Raw genomic sequence first — 17,627 nt, forward strand, 5'->3', positions numbered from 1 at the left:
AAGATATCATTATAAAAATTGAATAAGTAAAGTTCAGACTGTAATAAAATATTCACCATACATATCTCTGACAAAGAGATATGCCCATATCTTGTGCCATAATATTTAAAGAACTCTTACAACTCCATTAGACAATGAACTTCATTAAAAATGGCAAAAGACTTGAACAGGTACTTTCTAAAGAAGACATTCATATAGCCAATAGACATATACAAGAACGTTCAACATTATTAATTTCCAGGCAAATGGATAGCTGGCATCAACAAGCCAGCCTCCCCTCCACACAAAGGGTCAACAGCACTGTATACAAATGAGATGTGGAACAACTAGAACTCTTATACTTGTTGGTGAGAGTGCTAAAAGGCACCACCACTTTGGAAACTTGTATGGAAGTTTCTTGTAAAATTAAACATACCTTTCCTTATTACCTAGAAAGTGCATCCTAGAGACATTAAAACATATATACTCAAAAAGACTCATACAAGCATATTTCATAGCAGATTTATTCATAATTGCTAAAATAGGGAAACGATCCTAAGATAGTCATACAATGGAATACTACTCAGCAATAATAAGGAATTAACTACTAATAGATAAAACATAGGTAAATCATGAAAGCATTATACTGAGCGAAAGAAATGGGACACAAGAGAGAACATGTGTGATTCCATTTATATGAAGTTCTAGAATAGGCAAACACTAATCTAGGACAATAGACATTAGAACAATAGTAGTTGACCCTGGATGGGGGCCTGAAATTTGCTGGTAAAGGGTGGAGGAAACTTTCTTGGATAATGGAACTGCTCTATCTTGACAGAGGGTGTATTAGTCCATTTTCACACCATTATAAAGAAATATCTGGGTAATTTATAAAGGAAAGAGGTTTAATTGACTCACAGTTCTTCATGGCTAGGGAGGCCTCAGGAAACTTACAGTCATGGTGGAAAGGAAAGCAAGCACATCAAACATGGTGGCAGATGAGAGAAGAGCAGGGGAAACTGACACTTATAAAACCATCAGATCTCATGAGAATTCACTCACTATCATGAGAACAGCATGGGGGAAAACCGCCTCCATGATCCAATCGCCTCCCATCAGGTTCCTCCCTTGACATATGGGGATTACAATTTGTGATGAGATTTGTGTTGGGACACAGAGCCAAATCATATCAGAGAGCGTGGGTCATGGAAGTGTATGCTTTTGTCAACATTTATCAAAATGAATTCTTAAAATCTGTGTATTTCACTGTGTATACATTTTACCTAAAACTCAGTATATTTGTATACCCACAAAATAGAGATAAATGTATAATAAACCTAATATACTTACCACTCAGCCTGAGCAATTATTAAAGTATGACAAATTTTGTTCCATCTTACCCACTGTCTGGATTATCAATATCTCCAAAAGATAAGGAACTGAGAGTTTTCTTTGGTTACTGCCTGAACATGTTTTCTGTCTACCTCTCTCTTTGTCCAACTCCATCCCTACTGTCAGAAGCACAATCATCTCTGACCTCCTTACTGGACTCTGCCTTCCTCCTGTGCATCTTTTCAATTCATCCTACATACAACAGCCTCAGGATTTCAGAAATCCAATGTGATTATGTTACTCCCTCTTGGATCCTCCTTAAAATTCTCCAAATTCTCCAGTGACTTCCTAATCCTCTAAAAATAAATACCAAAATATTTAAATGGCTGTATTAGTTTTTATCACTGCACAACGAATTACTACAAACTTAGGGACTTAAAACTACATCTATTAATTATCTCAGAGTTTCTTCTGGGTTAAAAGTCTGGGCTTAAGGTAATTGAGTTTTCTGCTTAGGGTGCTTAGGACCTCACAACGCTGAAATCAACATGTTGGCTGGGGCTGTAGGGGTCCCACCTGGAGCTCAGGATCTTCTTTCAAACTTATTGAGGCATTTGGCAGAATTCATTTATTGTGGCTGTAAGGCAGAGGTCCCTGTTTACTTGTTGGCTGCTGCCTAGGGGTCAATTTCAGCTCCTGTAGGCTGCCCTCAGGACTCAACCGCATGGTCCTTCCCATAGGCAGTCCAGGCCATGGCCATTTCCTTTCTTCCAGGCCAGCAGAGAGTGTCTGCTATTGTTTCTCGTCTTTTTTAAGGGCTCACTTGATCAGGTCAGTCCTACCTGATCCCTTAAAAAAGATTAAAGCCAAATCTTTATTCTGATTAAATCAGTGACAACTGCCTGCGGAAACTCTTTTGCCATTTAATATACCACAACTTCAGGACTGATTCTCCATATTCCTAGGTCCCACCTGCTCATACTCAAAGAGAGGAGATTGCAGAGTGTAGGAATCTTGTGTAACACCTTAGAATTCTGTGGACCACACTAACCCTTCCAAACTCTGTCTGCACAGGCTTCTTGCCTCCCTCTCTGGTCCCATCTAGCTTTACTCCCTGCTTACCTCTCTCTGGTCCAGTCCCTTACCCGCTGGATGCTTGCACTTTCCTGAACGTCCCCTGCCCTCTCTTGACGCAGGCCCTTTGCACATGCTCTTTCTCTCTGCCTCTCCCTCTCTTCAAGCACCCCTTCATCTAGGTAAGGCCTATTCTGTCTTGAAGTCTTAAATCTGAGAGGACTTAAATCTGATAGGGATGCCATGACCCTGTCAAGTGTGCCTTAAATACGTCCTCAGAGTGTCCCTCTTTACAGAAGTCATTTGTTTGTGTTAAATATTTATACATGTTATTATCCAATGAATATCTCCTTCTTTCCTCCACTGCACTGCAAGCTCCTTGAGGTGAGGGGCTGTGGATGCTTTTGCTTACCATTTTATGCCTAGCACCTACCACTTCACCTGGTACATAGCAAGTCTCAATAAACACATATTGAATACATGAATCAGCCTCTGTTTGCCCATCCGTGGGCTGTGAGGGAGCTACTTCAGTGGCTCATTCATTCTCTAATATTCTATGATTCCAAGATCCAGACCACCCAACTCCACTAACAGTCAGGAAAGTGCAACTGTTTGGGCCGCTGAAATAAAATCTTGAGCTCACCTGGAGCTCAAGATCTTCTTCCAAACTATGAGATAATTTCCAAGCATTTGATGGGGCAGAAGAGCTGCCACCTTGACTTCTTCTGCACTATTGCTTTATGGCACAGTCTGGCAGCCAATCAGCCATCATTGGCTCCTTTTCTTTTCCACCCCCCAGAATGCTCAAGCGAGACTCCTTATTTGCAGATCGATTGGCTCCTCTGCCATGATGACGGTCCAGCAGGCATAGACACAGCCTTCTGGCGTTTTTGTTGGGCAAAACATGTGATCCACTTGGTGCAGAAGACAGTCGCTCCTCCTTGGCAGCAGTTCGGCTGTGTGATGCTGTGGGAAGAGGGCGAGGCTCACTGCCCACCCTCTGGGGAAGACTGCCTCTCCTTTCTCTCCTGGAGACATGTCAGCCTCCTTGCCAGACAGTTGGAATTGCTTGATGCTTCACTCCTCAGCTCATAGTGGATAACGAGCAGCAGGCCACCTGAATGGTGGCCTGTTTCCCACTTGCCTGTCACCATGCCACCTGTCCACCTCAGCTGTGTAAGGAACACCAGATACCTGGGAGGACTCTGGAGAGAGAGAGAAGCGTTTCTACTCTGGATTCTCTCCCTGGGTCTAAATTACTGAAAGACCTTGGAGAGAAACAAAAGGACATGATAATGTACTAAGTCATGTGACCTGTAGGAAAAGCCAGAAGCATCAAAGGAGGTACCCAATTCTCAAGGGAGGGAAACAAGTTTGTAGGAAAATGAGGAAGCAGGAAGCCCAGGTGCACCTCTGTTGGTGCGATACGGTGTTTTAAACAAGCAAGGCACGTGGGTATTTCTATGACAAGGGACTTGGGGTCTGACTTCCAATATGTCTGAATGGGGCTAGAAACAGAAACTGATATTTTAAAACTGCCAATAGTTTTCCTGTCAGGATAAAAGCAGAATTCATCCCTGGAGGGAATGTTGGTCTTTCGTTTTGAGAAAAATACAAAATGTTGGAGTATGCAGAGGTCAAGTCAAAATCCTGTTCTGGAGTGGGAAGTTTGAGACAGAGAAGCTCAATAGACTAGCTAAAACTATTCTACACAACAATGCAAAATAGTGGCAACTCTGGGAAGTATAATGTGTCAGAGGGGAGTTGGGGGCTTGAATTTTAGGCACTGCTGCTGGTGGAGGTGGGCTGGTCCTCAACATGGCAGAGCAGAAGAGGGGAAATGCTGGGGGGTGGGCATGGCTGATGGACCTCAGGGCCTCAATATCTAATCTCCACTCCACACTGTCCTCTTCCCATACCCCATTGGAATCAGTGAAGTTTCTTTGTCAACAACAAAACCCAATGCTGTCTAACTGAAGAAAAACATTCTGGAAAAATATGCAGGGAAGTCCATAGGTTTGAAAGGATAAATAGACAATGAAGAATCAGAAAGGCAGGAACCACCCTTGAAATGGAGAAGCAGAAGTTCAACATCCTTCTTGCTGGAATAGGCTCTTAAAGTGACCCAGTGCCCCCAGTTTTCAGTCTGTGTCTCTCCATTTAAGCTTCAAGTTCCAGGTAGATAGGATCTGATTGCCCAAGCTTGGGTAGGGTATTTCTACTCCCTAATTAGATGGCTGTGCAAGACAGGGGGTGGACATTGTTGTGCACCTGGCAGCTGCCCCAACTTGGTTTCCGTAATCATCAGTCAAATTTGGTTAAAAATCTATCCTTCTGGGACATCAACAGACACTTTTCAAAAGAAGAAATACATGCAGCCAACAAGCATATGAAAAACTGCTCGATATCATTAATCATTAGAGAAATGCAAATGAAAACCACCATGAGATACCATCTCACACCACTCAGAATGGCTGTTACTAAAATATCAAAGAATAACAGACGCTGGTGAAGTTACAGAGAAGAGGGACCCTTGTACACTGCAGGTGGGAGTGAAAATTAGTTTAGCTATTGTGGAAAGCAGGGTGGTGATTCGTCAAAGAACTAAAACCAGAACTACCGTTTGATCCAGCAATCTCATTACTGGGTATATACACAAAGAAATATAAATCATTCTACCACAGAGAAATATGCACACATATTGTTCATGGCAGCATTACTCACAATAGCAAACAGATGGAATCAATCTAAATGCCCATCAATAGAAGAATGGATAAAGAAAATGTGGTACATATACACCATTGAATATTATGCAGCCATAAAAAAGAATGAGATGATGTCCTTTGAAGGAACATGGATGGAGCTGGAGGTCATTATCCTTAGCAAACTGACACAGAAAACCAAATACCGCATGTTCTCACTTATAAGTGGGAGCTAAATACGAGAACCAATGGGTACAAAGAGGGGAACAATAGACACTGAGGTCTACTTGAGGGGAGAGTGGAGGAGGAGGGAGAGGATCAGGAAAAATAACTTTCAGGTACTATGCTTAGTACCTGGGTGATGAAATAATCTGTAGAGCAAACCCCTATGACACGTGACACAAGTTTACCTATATAACAAACCTGCACATGTACCCTCGAACCTAAAACAAAACTTAAAAAAAAAACCCGATTCTTCCTTCCGTACTGTGTGGAAAGGAGAAAAGGATGAGTGTCCTCTGACAAGGGCTCTCCAAATTTTAAAAATTATATGATGTAACTGTTCTCTAGGCTTGCCCTTGCAGCACAAAATCGAATTTGAAAAATATTCCTAAGTTCGTTCACTTTTATCGCCAATGAGGTAGGCACATGCTTTATGTTTTGTGTTAAATATTAAGATACCCATTTTATCTACTGTTTTCCCATCATCAATTCAGTAAAGTTTGTTTTAAACCTACTATGTGCAAAACAATGTGTAATCCCAGGCATATTTTATTTTAAACCCAACGTTTAAACATTAGTCGGCAATTTTTTTTGATGTAAGGGGCAGAATCTAAGATTTGGCTCAAGCCTCAATTAGAGTTTATTGACTCTCATAATGAAGAAGTCCAGAGGTGTCTGGCTTCAGGCACAGCGAGATCCAGAAACTTAGAAAATATTGTTGAGGATGGATTTTTATCATTGTCTCTTGGCTCTGATTTCCTGTGTGTTAACTTCACTTTGTAGATACTCTCTAATAATGGGGCAGATGGCCACTGAGAGGCCTATATATACACCCTTCCAGCTTAGGAACCCCAGTGGATAAAATTGAAGTTTGTTTTGTATATGTATGTATATACATACATATTCACATATATACATATATAAATTTATGTATGTGTGAATTAGACATATATTTAATTTATGTATGTATGTAGGGTTCCACCTTCCTTCAACAGTGATTGGTCAGAGACAGGACCCAATCCAAATTTTTTTCCCTGATTTTATATATATATATATATATATGTGTGTGTGTGTGTGTGTGTGTGTGTGTGTGTATTTTTTTTTCAGGGAAATTTTATATATATATAAATTCAGAGAAAAATTTGGATTGGGCCCTGTCCCTGACCAATCACTGTTGAAGGAAGGTAAAACTGTGTAGTCCAGCCTGGGTGACCTGCCCACCTTTATGGTGATAAAAGGTGGGACACTGTGGGGTGCATGAATTGCAGTGATTCCCAGTCCATCAGAACCACATGGAATGGAATAAGATTCCCCTCAAGGAAAAGGGGTTTCTGGGAAGACAGAACGATAGGTATCCACTTCAATTATGTTTATAGACTCCTGAATCATAGATTTGGGAGAGATCTTAATCTTACAGATCATTTTGTCTGTCCTCTCAGTTTTAAAGATAAGGATACAGACTCAAAGAATTGGAAAGACTCCACTCATTCATTCATTCATTCATTAGTACTATGCTTTGCAGATATAACCATAGCCAACACAATCATAACACCAACCTCCAAGAAATATTTTATCCTGCAGAAAAAGCAACTAGAGGAGCAAAGAGCTGATCACAATACAGCATGGGGGGGTGTTACCGGAGGAGTAAGAATGGGAGGGTTGAAAGCATATAAGAGGAGCTACTAACCCGGTTTGGGGTGCCCTCTATGAGGAAGGAATATCAAAACTCAGACCCAAAGAACGGGTATATTAGCTAAGGTAATGCTAGCTGCTATAACAAACAAAATCCACACATCCCCACATTCCACTGACATGACTGAAGTTTACTTCTCATTCATGGAACTTTCAATGTGTTTGGTGGGTGGCCTTCTTCACAATGATTTAGGGACCCAGGCTCCATCCATCTTGTAGCTCCATCATTTCCTAGGACCTGGAAATCCTTTCCTTCCAGTTGGTAGATGGAAAAATAGGGCAGAGCAGGCACACTTGCTTCTTAACCACTGTGCCCAGGAATGGCTGCATATTTACACTCACATTCTACTGGGGACATCTGGTCACCTGGCCCACCTGCATGCAAAGGGCTTGGAAATATATTTGCTGGCTTGGTAGCCACATGCCAGCAATAACTGCATTCTGTGGAAGGTGAAAATGAAGCTTTAGTGCCTCTGACTCAATGAGTTAGCCAAGCAATGAGAAAGAGGCTTGGTGTCCTAGCTAAAGGATGGGACATTTTAAAAAGTCCCAGAGGTGAGGAAAATCTGTGCCCAATTTGAATGTTGCCAGATTTATGCCACATTTAACTGATAAAAATAGCTGGGAGCAGTGGCTCATGCCTATAATCCCAGCACTTTGGGAGGCTGAGGCAGGCAGATTACTTGAGGTCAAACGTTTGAGACCAGCCTGGCCAACATGGCGAAACCCCATCTCTACAAAAAAAAAAAAAAATTAGCCTGGCATAGTGGCACGTACCTGTAATCCCAGCTACTCAGGAGGCTGAGGCATGAGAATTACTTGAACCTGGGAGGTGGAGGTTGCAGTGAGTCAAGATCATCCTGCTGCACTACAGCCTGGGTGACAGGGCAAGACTCCATCTCTCTGACTCACTCTCTCTCTCTATATATATATATATTCAATTTTATTTTATTTATTTATTAATTAATATTTTAGGATTAATTTATTCATTCTAAAATATTATTTGGGATTAAAAATTAAATAAATTTAAATTAGTCAAATTTAAATTTATTTAAATTTTAATCTCAAATAATGCTTTAGGATAAATATGACCCAAATATTCCATGGGATATACTTATACTAAAAGTTATCCACTGTCTATCTGAAAGTTACAGTTAAGCTGGATCCTGTATTTTATCTGGCTATTCTATATTTAGGGAAAGAGCAAATAGTTCAGAATGACCAGAGCATAGAGTTTCGGTAAGAGGGAATTGGAGATTATGAAGATGGAGAAGTAAGCACAGACCAGGCTTGGGAAAGTCCTTTTAAGTCATACTAAAAATTTTATTCTGATAGCAGAGAGGGTCATCAAAGGGTTTTAAATAGGGGACAGGGTGTGAGGCATGCTCAGATCTGCATTTTAGGAAACTCTAGAGGTGGTGAAGAATATGGATTATAGTGGAGGTAATAGAACGGGTGAGCAGAGCAATGGGATGGTGGCCAAACCAGGGGCCAAACCCAGGTCTCCAAGACTGAATTCATCAATGCATGATTTTTCAAGGTGCTTGGAAGCTGTTTAGAATAGTGGGAACAACAGGGCTTCTGGAGACCTTGGGTCCAATTCTGAATAGCTGGGTAGCCTTTAGCCCTTTCTAGGCCTCACTTCCTTATCTCTAAATTTCTCCAGAGCTCTAGGATTTGACCTATTCCTGCAGAACGAGTCTCTTCTATCTCAGCATTCTGGTTTCTTCCATACTCAGACACTGAAAGTCTAAGAATCTCACAGTTACAAGTCAGACCATGCCTGGCTCTGGTGCTTATATAACTGTCAAAATCTTCACCATGTTTTTCCTCTATCAACAGTTCAGTGCTATCAGCCTAGCTTCCACTGGCAAATCCATCACGTTAAGCTGAAAGAAGTCACACCTGCCAGGCCCAAGCTGTTTATCTCAATAATTTCCCTGCATAAAGCACAAACAGGGGACTATTTATTTTCCTTCCTGACATACATAAGGCTGTTAAAAGTCCGAGCGCACTGGCAGTTTACATGAAGCTAACCTTAATTGCATACTAGAGAACCATAAAAGGAAGATCAGGGCCTCATTAGCTAGGGACCAATTTTACATTTTTCTCCTCTGACCAAAGCTGTTTAAAAATGCGGAGTACTATCTCATCCCAGCCAGACATAAATTTCAGTGCTGTCAAAATGCCCTTGCTGAATTCCAGCTTTTCTTGAAAAGCTTGAAAATGTTCAGTGTGTCAACTTGGATTACAGAAACAAAATGTTAGATCTTCCTTGGTTTCCCCCAACCCCAAATGAATAAATCTCTCTCTCCTATATAGACAGCACAACCTCAGTGACTCAGAGTACATGATCCTGATCAATTTTGTTTTTTATGATTCAGGACTAATCAGAAATACTTTCACCCCTCCTTGTGTAAAATTTTCCTGGCCTTCCTGCCCTGTTTTTTCAGGGCACCTATGTTGTGTCAGGGACTCTGACATCAGTGTACTTTTGTGTGTCATATCTCCACATCCACAATTGTGGCCCAAATGTCTACCACCTCCATAACCTTCTCCTGCCTAACTGCAGGGCTGAAGCTCAATGCTCCTTGCCTGAGTTCTGCAGCATCTCTGGTAGCTCCCAAGTCAGCCCATTGGCCGCAGTCACCAGAAAGCATCACTCTGCAATTTGACTTCTGCTTCAGCTCCCCTTTCCTTTTGCCAGTGCCTGCTCAGGTATTAGGAAAATTCTCCCTCCTCTTGTACTGCTAACGTCACCATTGTCTGTGTCAGGCCCACTTCCAGCTGCTGCCTGGAGGGAGCTGGATCATATTCATACAGCCAAGGAGTCCTTACAACTCTATATCCCACTTTGCCACTGGGCCCCCAATGCAGCTTTTCTTGTGCCCAGGATCTCACTAAATCCTCATCAGCTTCCACTCCATCTTTTTTCCCCATTGGGTGCCCAACCAGGCTAATGGACCTGAATCGTGAAGGAGGAGGTCCTCTAGCTTTGACATTTCCTTTCCCGTCTCATTCTCCCTCCTTACTTCCAGCAAGCTTCTCTTTCCTGGGTGATATAGGTTGGCTGTGTCCTCATTCAAGTCTCATCTTGAATTGTAGCTCCCATAATTCCCACATGTTGTGGGAGGGACTTGGTGGGAGATCGTTGAATCACAAGGGCAGTTTCCTCCATACTGTTCTCTTGGTAGTGAATAAGTCTCACCAGATCTGACGGATTAAGGGGAAACCCCTTTTCTTGGTTTTCATCCTCTCTCTTGCCTGCTGCCAATGTAAGATGTGTCATTCACCTCCCGCCATGGTTGTGAGGCCTCCCAACCATGTGCAACTGTGAGTTCATTAAACCTCTTTTTCTTTATAAATTACCCAGTCTCAGGTATGTCTTTATCAGCAGCGTGAAAATGAACTAATACACTAGGTATATATAAAATTAAAAAGTAAAACTTTATGTCTTCATAGCCATAAACTGAGGCTTCCATCTATATGGATGAAGTATAACTGATGGCTAACACATAGGTAGCACATGCCAGTCACTGCTCTAAGTGTCTCTCATGTAAACATTCATTTAGTCTTCACATCAACCCCAGGAGGTAGATGGTATTGTTATCCCTACATATAGACAAGGAAACTGTAATAGTCAGGGTTCTCTAGAGGGAAAGAACTAATCAGATAGATATATTATATTAGTCAGGGTTCCCTAGAGGGACAGAACTAATATACATATGAGTTTATTAAGTATTAACTTATATGATCACAAGTTCCCACAATAGGCTGTCTGAAAGCTTGAGGAGTAAGGAGAGTCAGTCTGAGTCTCGAAACTGAAGAACTAGGAGTCTGATGTCTGAGGGCAGGAAGCATCCAGTGTGAAAGATGTAGGCTGGGAGGCTAGGCCAGTCTTGCTTTTCAAATTTTTCTGCCTGCTTATATTCTAGCCTTGCTAGCAGGCTATTAGACTGTGCCCATACAAATTACGAGTGGGTCTGCCTTTCCCAGCCCACTGACTCAAATGTTAATCTCCTTTGGCAACATCCTCACAGACAACAATCCTTAAAACCAGAAAAGCACCAATCCCCAATCCAAATACTATCACATGAAGTTAACAATACTTAAATGCTGATGTGAAGTCAAAAAATCTTATGTCACATGATAAAGGAGAAAGGAAACAAAATGAAGACATTTTCTTAGTACAAGTGTATACACACACAAACATGTTTTTAACAAAAGAAGGAGAAAATACTTATGACAATTACAGTCCTCATTTCTGCAGCCGATCACATGGTCGGCTGATATTGATGATTACCTTCTTCTACTACCCATTCTGTATTTCCTTTGCCTTCAGTAAAGCACCTCAGCAGGTCGTGATTTTTTTTTCCTGGTGGAGACCTTCATTCCTGAAGGGTCTGGGCCATTTGTAGTCCTGCCTGGATTGCGCTGTTGTAGTTTCCCATTGACCTTAACAAGGCATGGTAACACTAAGAGATCCCGCCCTAATGGATCTCCTGTATTCCATGCATACTCTTCCTTACCTCTGTTGTGGAGTAGTAGATTGATTTCATCTTGATAGTCTGGGTCAATCACCACAGCCAACACTGTAACTCCCTTCTTAGTCTGTTGACTTAAAGGTAGGAGGCACCCAAGGTGTCCCGGTGGCAATCTTAACTTCCAGTTTAATGGAATCATTGTTGTGTTTCCTGGTGGCAGCGTTCCTCTCTCTGGAACTAGGACCTCTAGGCCAGCAGAACTTAATGTCGCGGGAACTGGAAGTAGAAGTTTTGCTAGTGAATCCTTAGGGGTGATGGTGAGTGGTGCCACTTCCATTTCTACTTTGTGATTCCTGGGCCCATGAATCCTGACAATAGGAGAAACAGCACAATATACTGGATGCTGATTCAGAGCATACATGGCCTTTCGGAGAACTTTGCCTCAGCCCTGCATAGTATTGTCACCAGTTGGCATTGTAATCGTGACTTCAAAAGGCCATTCCACCTTTCTGTCAATCCAGGTGTTTCAGGATGATGGGGAACATGGTAAGGCCAGTGAATTCCACGAGCATGAGCCCACTGCTGCACTTCTTTAGGTATAAAGTGAGTACCTTGGTCAGAGGCAATGCTGTGTTGAATACCATAACGATGGATAAGGCATTCTGTGAGTCCATGGATAGTAGTCTTGGCAGAAGCATTGTGTGCAGGATAGGCAAACCCATATCTGAAGTAAGTGTCTGTTCCAGTGAGGACAAACCTCTGCCTTTTACATGATGGAAGAGGTCTAATATAATCAACCTGCCACCAGGCAGCTGGCTGATCACCCCGAGGAATGGTGCCATATCGAGGGCTCAGTGTTGGTCTCTCCTGCTGGCAAATTGGGCACTCAGCAGTGGCCGTACCCAGGTCAGTCTTGGTGAGTGGAAGTCCATGTTGCTCACCCATGCACACCCTCTGTTCCTGCCACCATGACCACTTTGTTCATGGGCCCATTGGCCAATGACGAGGGTGGTCTGGCAATGACAAGTGTGGCTAGGAAAAGAGGCTGAGTGGTGTCCACAAAGCAGGTCATACTATTTACGTGATTATTAAAACCCTCCTCTGCTGAGGTCACCCGTTGATGAGCACTCGCATGGGATACAAATATCTTCACAGTTTGTGACCACTCAGAAAGGTCCCTCCACATACCACTTCCCCAGATTTCTTTGTCACCAATTTTCCAATCATGTTTCTTCAAGTCCCTGAGCCATAGCCAGCTCAGCCTTGATGAGTAGAAGTTCATGTTGCTGAGTGCATGCGTAACCTCCATCCCTGCCTCCATGGCCACTTTGTTCATGGGCACATTGGACGATGACAGGAGGGGCTGGTGAAAGAGGCTGAGTGGTGTCCACAGAACAGGTCATCCTATCCACTTGATTACTAAAATCTTCCTCTCCTGAGGTCACCCATTGGTGAGCACTCACATGGGATACAAATATCTTCACAGTTTTTGACCAGTCAGAAAAGTCCATCCACATGCCTCTTCCCCAAGTTTCTTTGTCACCAATTTTCCAATTATGCTTCTCCAAGTCCCTGAGCATCCAGCCAAACCATTGGCTACAGCCCATGAATCAGTATATAATTGCACATCTAGTCATTTCTCCTTCCATGCAAAGTGCACAACCAGGTGCCCTGCTGGAAGTTCTGCCACTGGGAAGATTTCCCTTCATTGCAGTCCTTCAGGAATCTCCTGGAAAGGAGCCGTAGTGCTGCAGCTGTCCACTTTCTGGTGGTTCCTGCATATCATGCAGAATCATCTGTGAACCAGTCCCTAGTGTTCTCTTACTCTGTCAACTGATCATAGGGAACGCCCCATGAGGGCTTCGGTGCAGGCTCAGGGAGAGAAGGCAGGGTGGCAGGAGTGGAGACATGGGCATTTGAGCCACTTCCTCACGTAACTTACTTGTACCTTCAGGACCTGCTCGAACCCGATCTCGTATATGCCAGTTCCATTTGATGATGGAATGCTGCTGTGGACAACCCACTGTATGGCTAGATGGGTCAGAAAGCACCCAGTTCATGACAGGCAGTTCAGGTCACATGGCAACTTGATAACCAATTGTCAAATATTCAATTTCCACCAAAGCCCAGCAATAGGCCAAGAGCTGTCACTCAAAAAGAGAGTAGTTATCTGCAGAAGATGGCAGGGCCTTGCTCCAAAATCCTATAGGCCTCTCCTGTGATTCATCTATGGGGGCCTGCCAAAGGCTCCAAACAGCATCCCTATCTGCCACTGACACCTCAAGCACTACTGGATCTGCTGGGTCATATGGCCCAAGTGGCAGAGCAGCTTGCACAGCAGCCTGAACCTGTTGCAGAGCCTTCTTCTATTCTGGACCCCACTCAAAGCTGGCAGCCTTTTGGGTCACTCGATAAATGGGCGAGAGTAACACACCCGAATGGGCAATGTATTGCCTCCAAAATCCCAGTAGAAGCACTAGGTGTTGTGTCTCTTTCTTGGTTGTAGGAGGGGCCAAATGCAGCAGCTTATCCTTCACCTTAGAAGGAATATCTCAACAGGCTCCACACCACTGGACCCCTAGAAATTTTACTGAGGTAGAAGGTCCCTGAATTTTAGTTGGATTTATTTTCCATCATCTGGCACACAAATATCTCACCAATAAGTCCAGTGGTTTGCTACTTCTTGCTCACTGAATCCAGTCAGCATAATGTCATCAATGTAATGGACCAGTGTGATATCTTGTGGAAGCGAAATGCAATCAAGGTCTTTCCAAATAAGATTATGACACAAAGCCAGGGAGTTGATATATCCCTGAATTAGGACAGTAAAGGCACCTGAAGGCAAATTGCTTCTGGTAGGACTTATGGACATGAATGAAGAAATGGGCATTTGCCAAGTCAATGGCTGCATACCAGGTACCAGGAGGTGAGTTAATTTGCTCAAGCAATGAAACCACATCTGGTACAGCAGCTGCAACTGGAGTCACCACTTGGTTAAACTTATAATAATCCACTGTGGTTCTCCATGATCCGTCTGTCTTTTGCACAGGCCAAATGGGAGAGTTGAACAGGGATGTGGTGGGAATCACCACGCCTGCATCTTTCAAGTCCTTGGTGGTGGCACTAATCTCCACAATCCCTCCAGGGATGTGATATTGTTTTCGATTTACTGTTTTTCTAGGTAGGGGCAGCTCTGGTGTCTTCCATTTGGCCTTTCCCACCATAATAGCCCTCACCCTACCAGTCGGGGAGCCAATGTGGGGGTTGTGCCAACTGCTAAGTATGTCTATGCCAATTATGCATTCTGGCACTGGGGAAATGACCACAGGATGAGTCTGAAGACCCGCTGTATATCAGACCTGAGCCAAAACTCCATTAATTACCTGACCTCCGTAAGTCCCCCCCACCTTTTTTTTTTAACTGAAGGACCACAATGATGTTTTGAGTCCTCTGGAATCAATGTCAGCTCAGAGGCAGTGTCCAGTAGTTCCCAAAATGTCTGATCATTTTCCTTTCCCCAGTGCCCAGTTACCCTGGTAAAAGACTGGGGGTCTCCTTGGGGAAGGGTGGGAGAAAGATTTACCGCATAAATTGTCAGTAATGCAGTGAGGTCCTTCCTTAAGGGGACCCAGCCTCCCCTTCATTCAAGGGGTTCTGGGTCTGTAAACTGGCTCAAGTCTGGAAATTGATTGAGGGACCGCGATTCTCTATTTTTATAATTCGAATTGGTCTTTAGTTCATTCGGCCTAGAAATTTTCTGCCTGTATAAATTAAGTAGGAATGCAGTGGACTTCCTATCAATTTCACTTCTAGGAACACCATGATTAATTAGCCAGTGCCAGAGCTCTACATGAGTCAGACTATTCTGATTGCCACTTTGATTCCACTGTCCATTACGGTAGCTACACCCACCTTGCCTTTGACAGTTGAGTGCCACCACTTGGCTCCTGCCACCTCAGGACCTAATTATTCCCATTGTATTTAAATTTTGTAGTTGAGTAACTGCCGTTCGCACTGTTAGATCTGACATACAGAGAAGAGCAATTACAGGGCTCTTCAAAGGTGCAGGTGCTGCGCTCACCAATCACAGGGCATTGGTCAAGGGTATATCTTCTGGACTCTCCCAGCTGGGATGAGCAGGTCTAAAGTGACTTATCCACTCCACCATCTCAGTCTCCCTAAGTCTTTGGATCCCTTCCTCTACATTAAACCAAGAAAGATCAGGCATTTCCAGCTTGCTCACAGTGGGCCATCTTTTAATCTACATTTCAGCTAACTAAGCAAATAAATGATTAGAACCTTTTTTAACCCCCTGAGCTACAACATTAAATGCAGTGTCCCTACTTAATGGGCCCAAATCAACAAATTCAGCCCGATCCAACTCTGTTCCTTCCATCATTATCCCACACCCTTAGTACCCATTCCCATACCTGTTCTCCAAATTTCTGTGTGTACAAATTAGAAAACTCAAGCAGTTCTTTTTGAATGTGAGGCACCTCCTCAGGGTCACACACTCATCCTCACCTCTAGGGGTCTGCCGTGACTTTAGCCTAATTATCGGTCTAGAAGCAAACAGGGATGTTGGGGGTGGTTCCTGAGGAGAATCAACTATATCTTGCCTGGCAACTGCCTCAGGGGAGGCCATCATTGTTGCCTCAGGCAGCTCAGGGTTTATCTCCTAGGATAACGGTGGAAAGGCTAATGGCAGCACAGTTCCGGGAGGGGATGTTGCCACTGCTGGGGATGGGGAAGCTGTTTCTTCTGGCAAAAAAGGTTCATCAGAGTTAACAAACTCAGTGTCCTCAGCGTCATCAGGATCCTTCCACACATCCCCATTCCATGTTGTAGGGTCTCATTCTTTTCCAATCAATGCCCTCACTTTAACAGTAGACACCTGATGAGGCTGCGCATGCACCTTTCGTTGCAGGTCAGTCACTCACGTGATAAGAGCCTGTTGTTTGTTTTTCCACAGTTTCAGCTCTTTCTCTACAGGAGACAAGATGCTCACACAGGGCAATCTTAGCATATTTGAGGCTCCGTATCTGCTTCTGAAGCCAGCAGATAGAATCCTGAGTTCATCATTTTCTTTCATCACTTTGTCCACTGAACTTAGGAGCAACCAATCAGCTTCATTATGTTCCTTGGTTCTCCACATATGGTCAAAGGTATTATGTATAGAGTCACTAAGCTCCTTGCCTCTCACAAGTGATGAATCAGAAGTGCCAAATGCATTTATTTTGCATAACTCTCTAAACAGTTCATGCCAAGAACTATCAGTGTTCTCCATACTATTAGAAGTAGAGTCCTTAGCATTTTGGTTCTAATTATTTTAAGCAGCCAAGTCCAGAAACCCCAAAACCAATGAAAGAACTCCATCCTTAATATTCTGTTCCTCTAGAACCATTCCTGGTACCAAAATGTGTTTCAATCAGCTTTTCCTAGGGGGACAGAACTAATAGGATAGATAGATATAAAGGGGAGTTTATTAAGTACTAACTTACACAATCACAAAGTCCCACAATAGTCTGTCTGCAAGCTTGAGGAGCAAGGAGAGCCAGTCCGAGTCTCAAAACTGAAGAACTTAGAGTCCAGTGTTTGAGGGCAGGAGGCATCCAGCATGGGCGAAAGAGGCAGGCTGGAAGCCTAGGCCAGTCTCGCCTTTTCACATTTTTCTGCCTGCTTTATATTCCCTGGCAGCTGATTAGATGGGGCCCACCTGATTAAGGGTGAGTCTGCCTTTCCCTTTCCACTGACTCAAATGTTAGTTTCCTTTGGCAACACCCTCACAGACACACCCAAGATCAGTACTTTGTATCCTGCAATCCAATCAAGTTGACACTCAGTATTAACCATCACACACACACACACACACACACACACACACACACACACACACACACACAGGTGTTTATTAAGTAGTATTAACTTACACCATCACAAGATCCCACAATAGGCCATCTGCAAGCTAAGGAGCAAGGAAGCCAGTCTGAGTCCCAAAGCTGAAGAACTCGGGAGTCCAATGTTCAAGGGCAGGAAGCATTCAGCATGGGAGAAAAATGTAGGCTGGGAGGCTAAGCCAGCCTAGTCTTTTCACATTCTTCTGCCTGCTTTTTATTCTGGCTGTGCTGGCAGCTGATTAGAT

At 43.4% G+C, this 17,627-nt stretch overlaps 1 protein-coding gene across 1 annotated transcript in view; it reads right to left on the reverse strand.

The window, feature by feature from the left end:
- Nucleotides 1-9,502: 9,502 nt before the first annotated feature.
- Nucleotides 9,503-17,627, reverse strand: part of LOC105508189 — a 100,817-nt gene continuing 92,692 nt past the window's right edge. Inside the window, exon 5 of the mRNA XM_011936997.1 lies at nt 9,503-9,711. Coding sequence (XP_011792387.1) covers nt 9,503-9,711 — 209 coding nt within the window. The remainder of the gene's footprint in view (nt 9,712-17,627) is intronic.

This window comes from Colobus angolensis, unplaced genomic scaffold (assembly GCF_000951035.1).
Source record: "Colobus angolensis palliatus isolate OR3802 unplaced genomic scaffold, Cang.pa_1.0 Scaffold10, whole genome shotgun sequence".
Lineage (NCBI taxonomy): Eukaryota > Metazoa > Chordata > Mammalia > Primates > Cercopithecidae > Colobus > Colobus angolensis.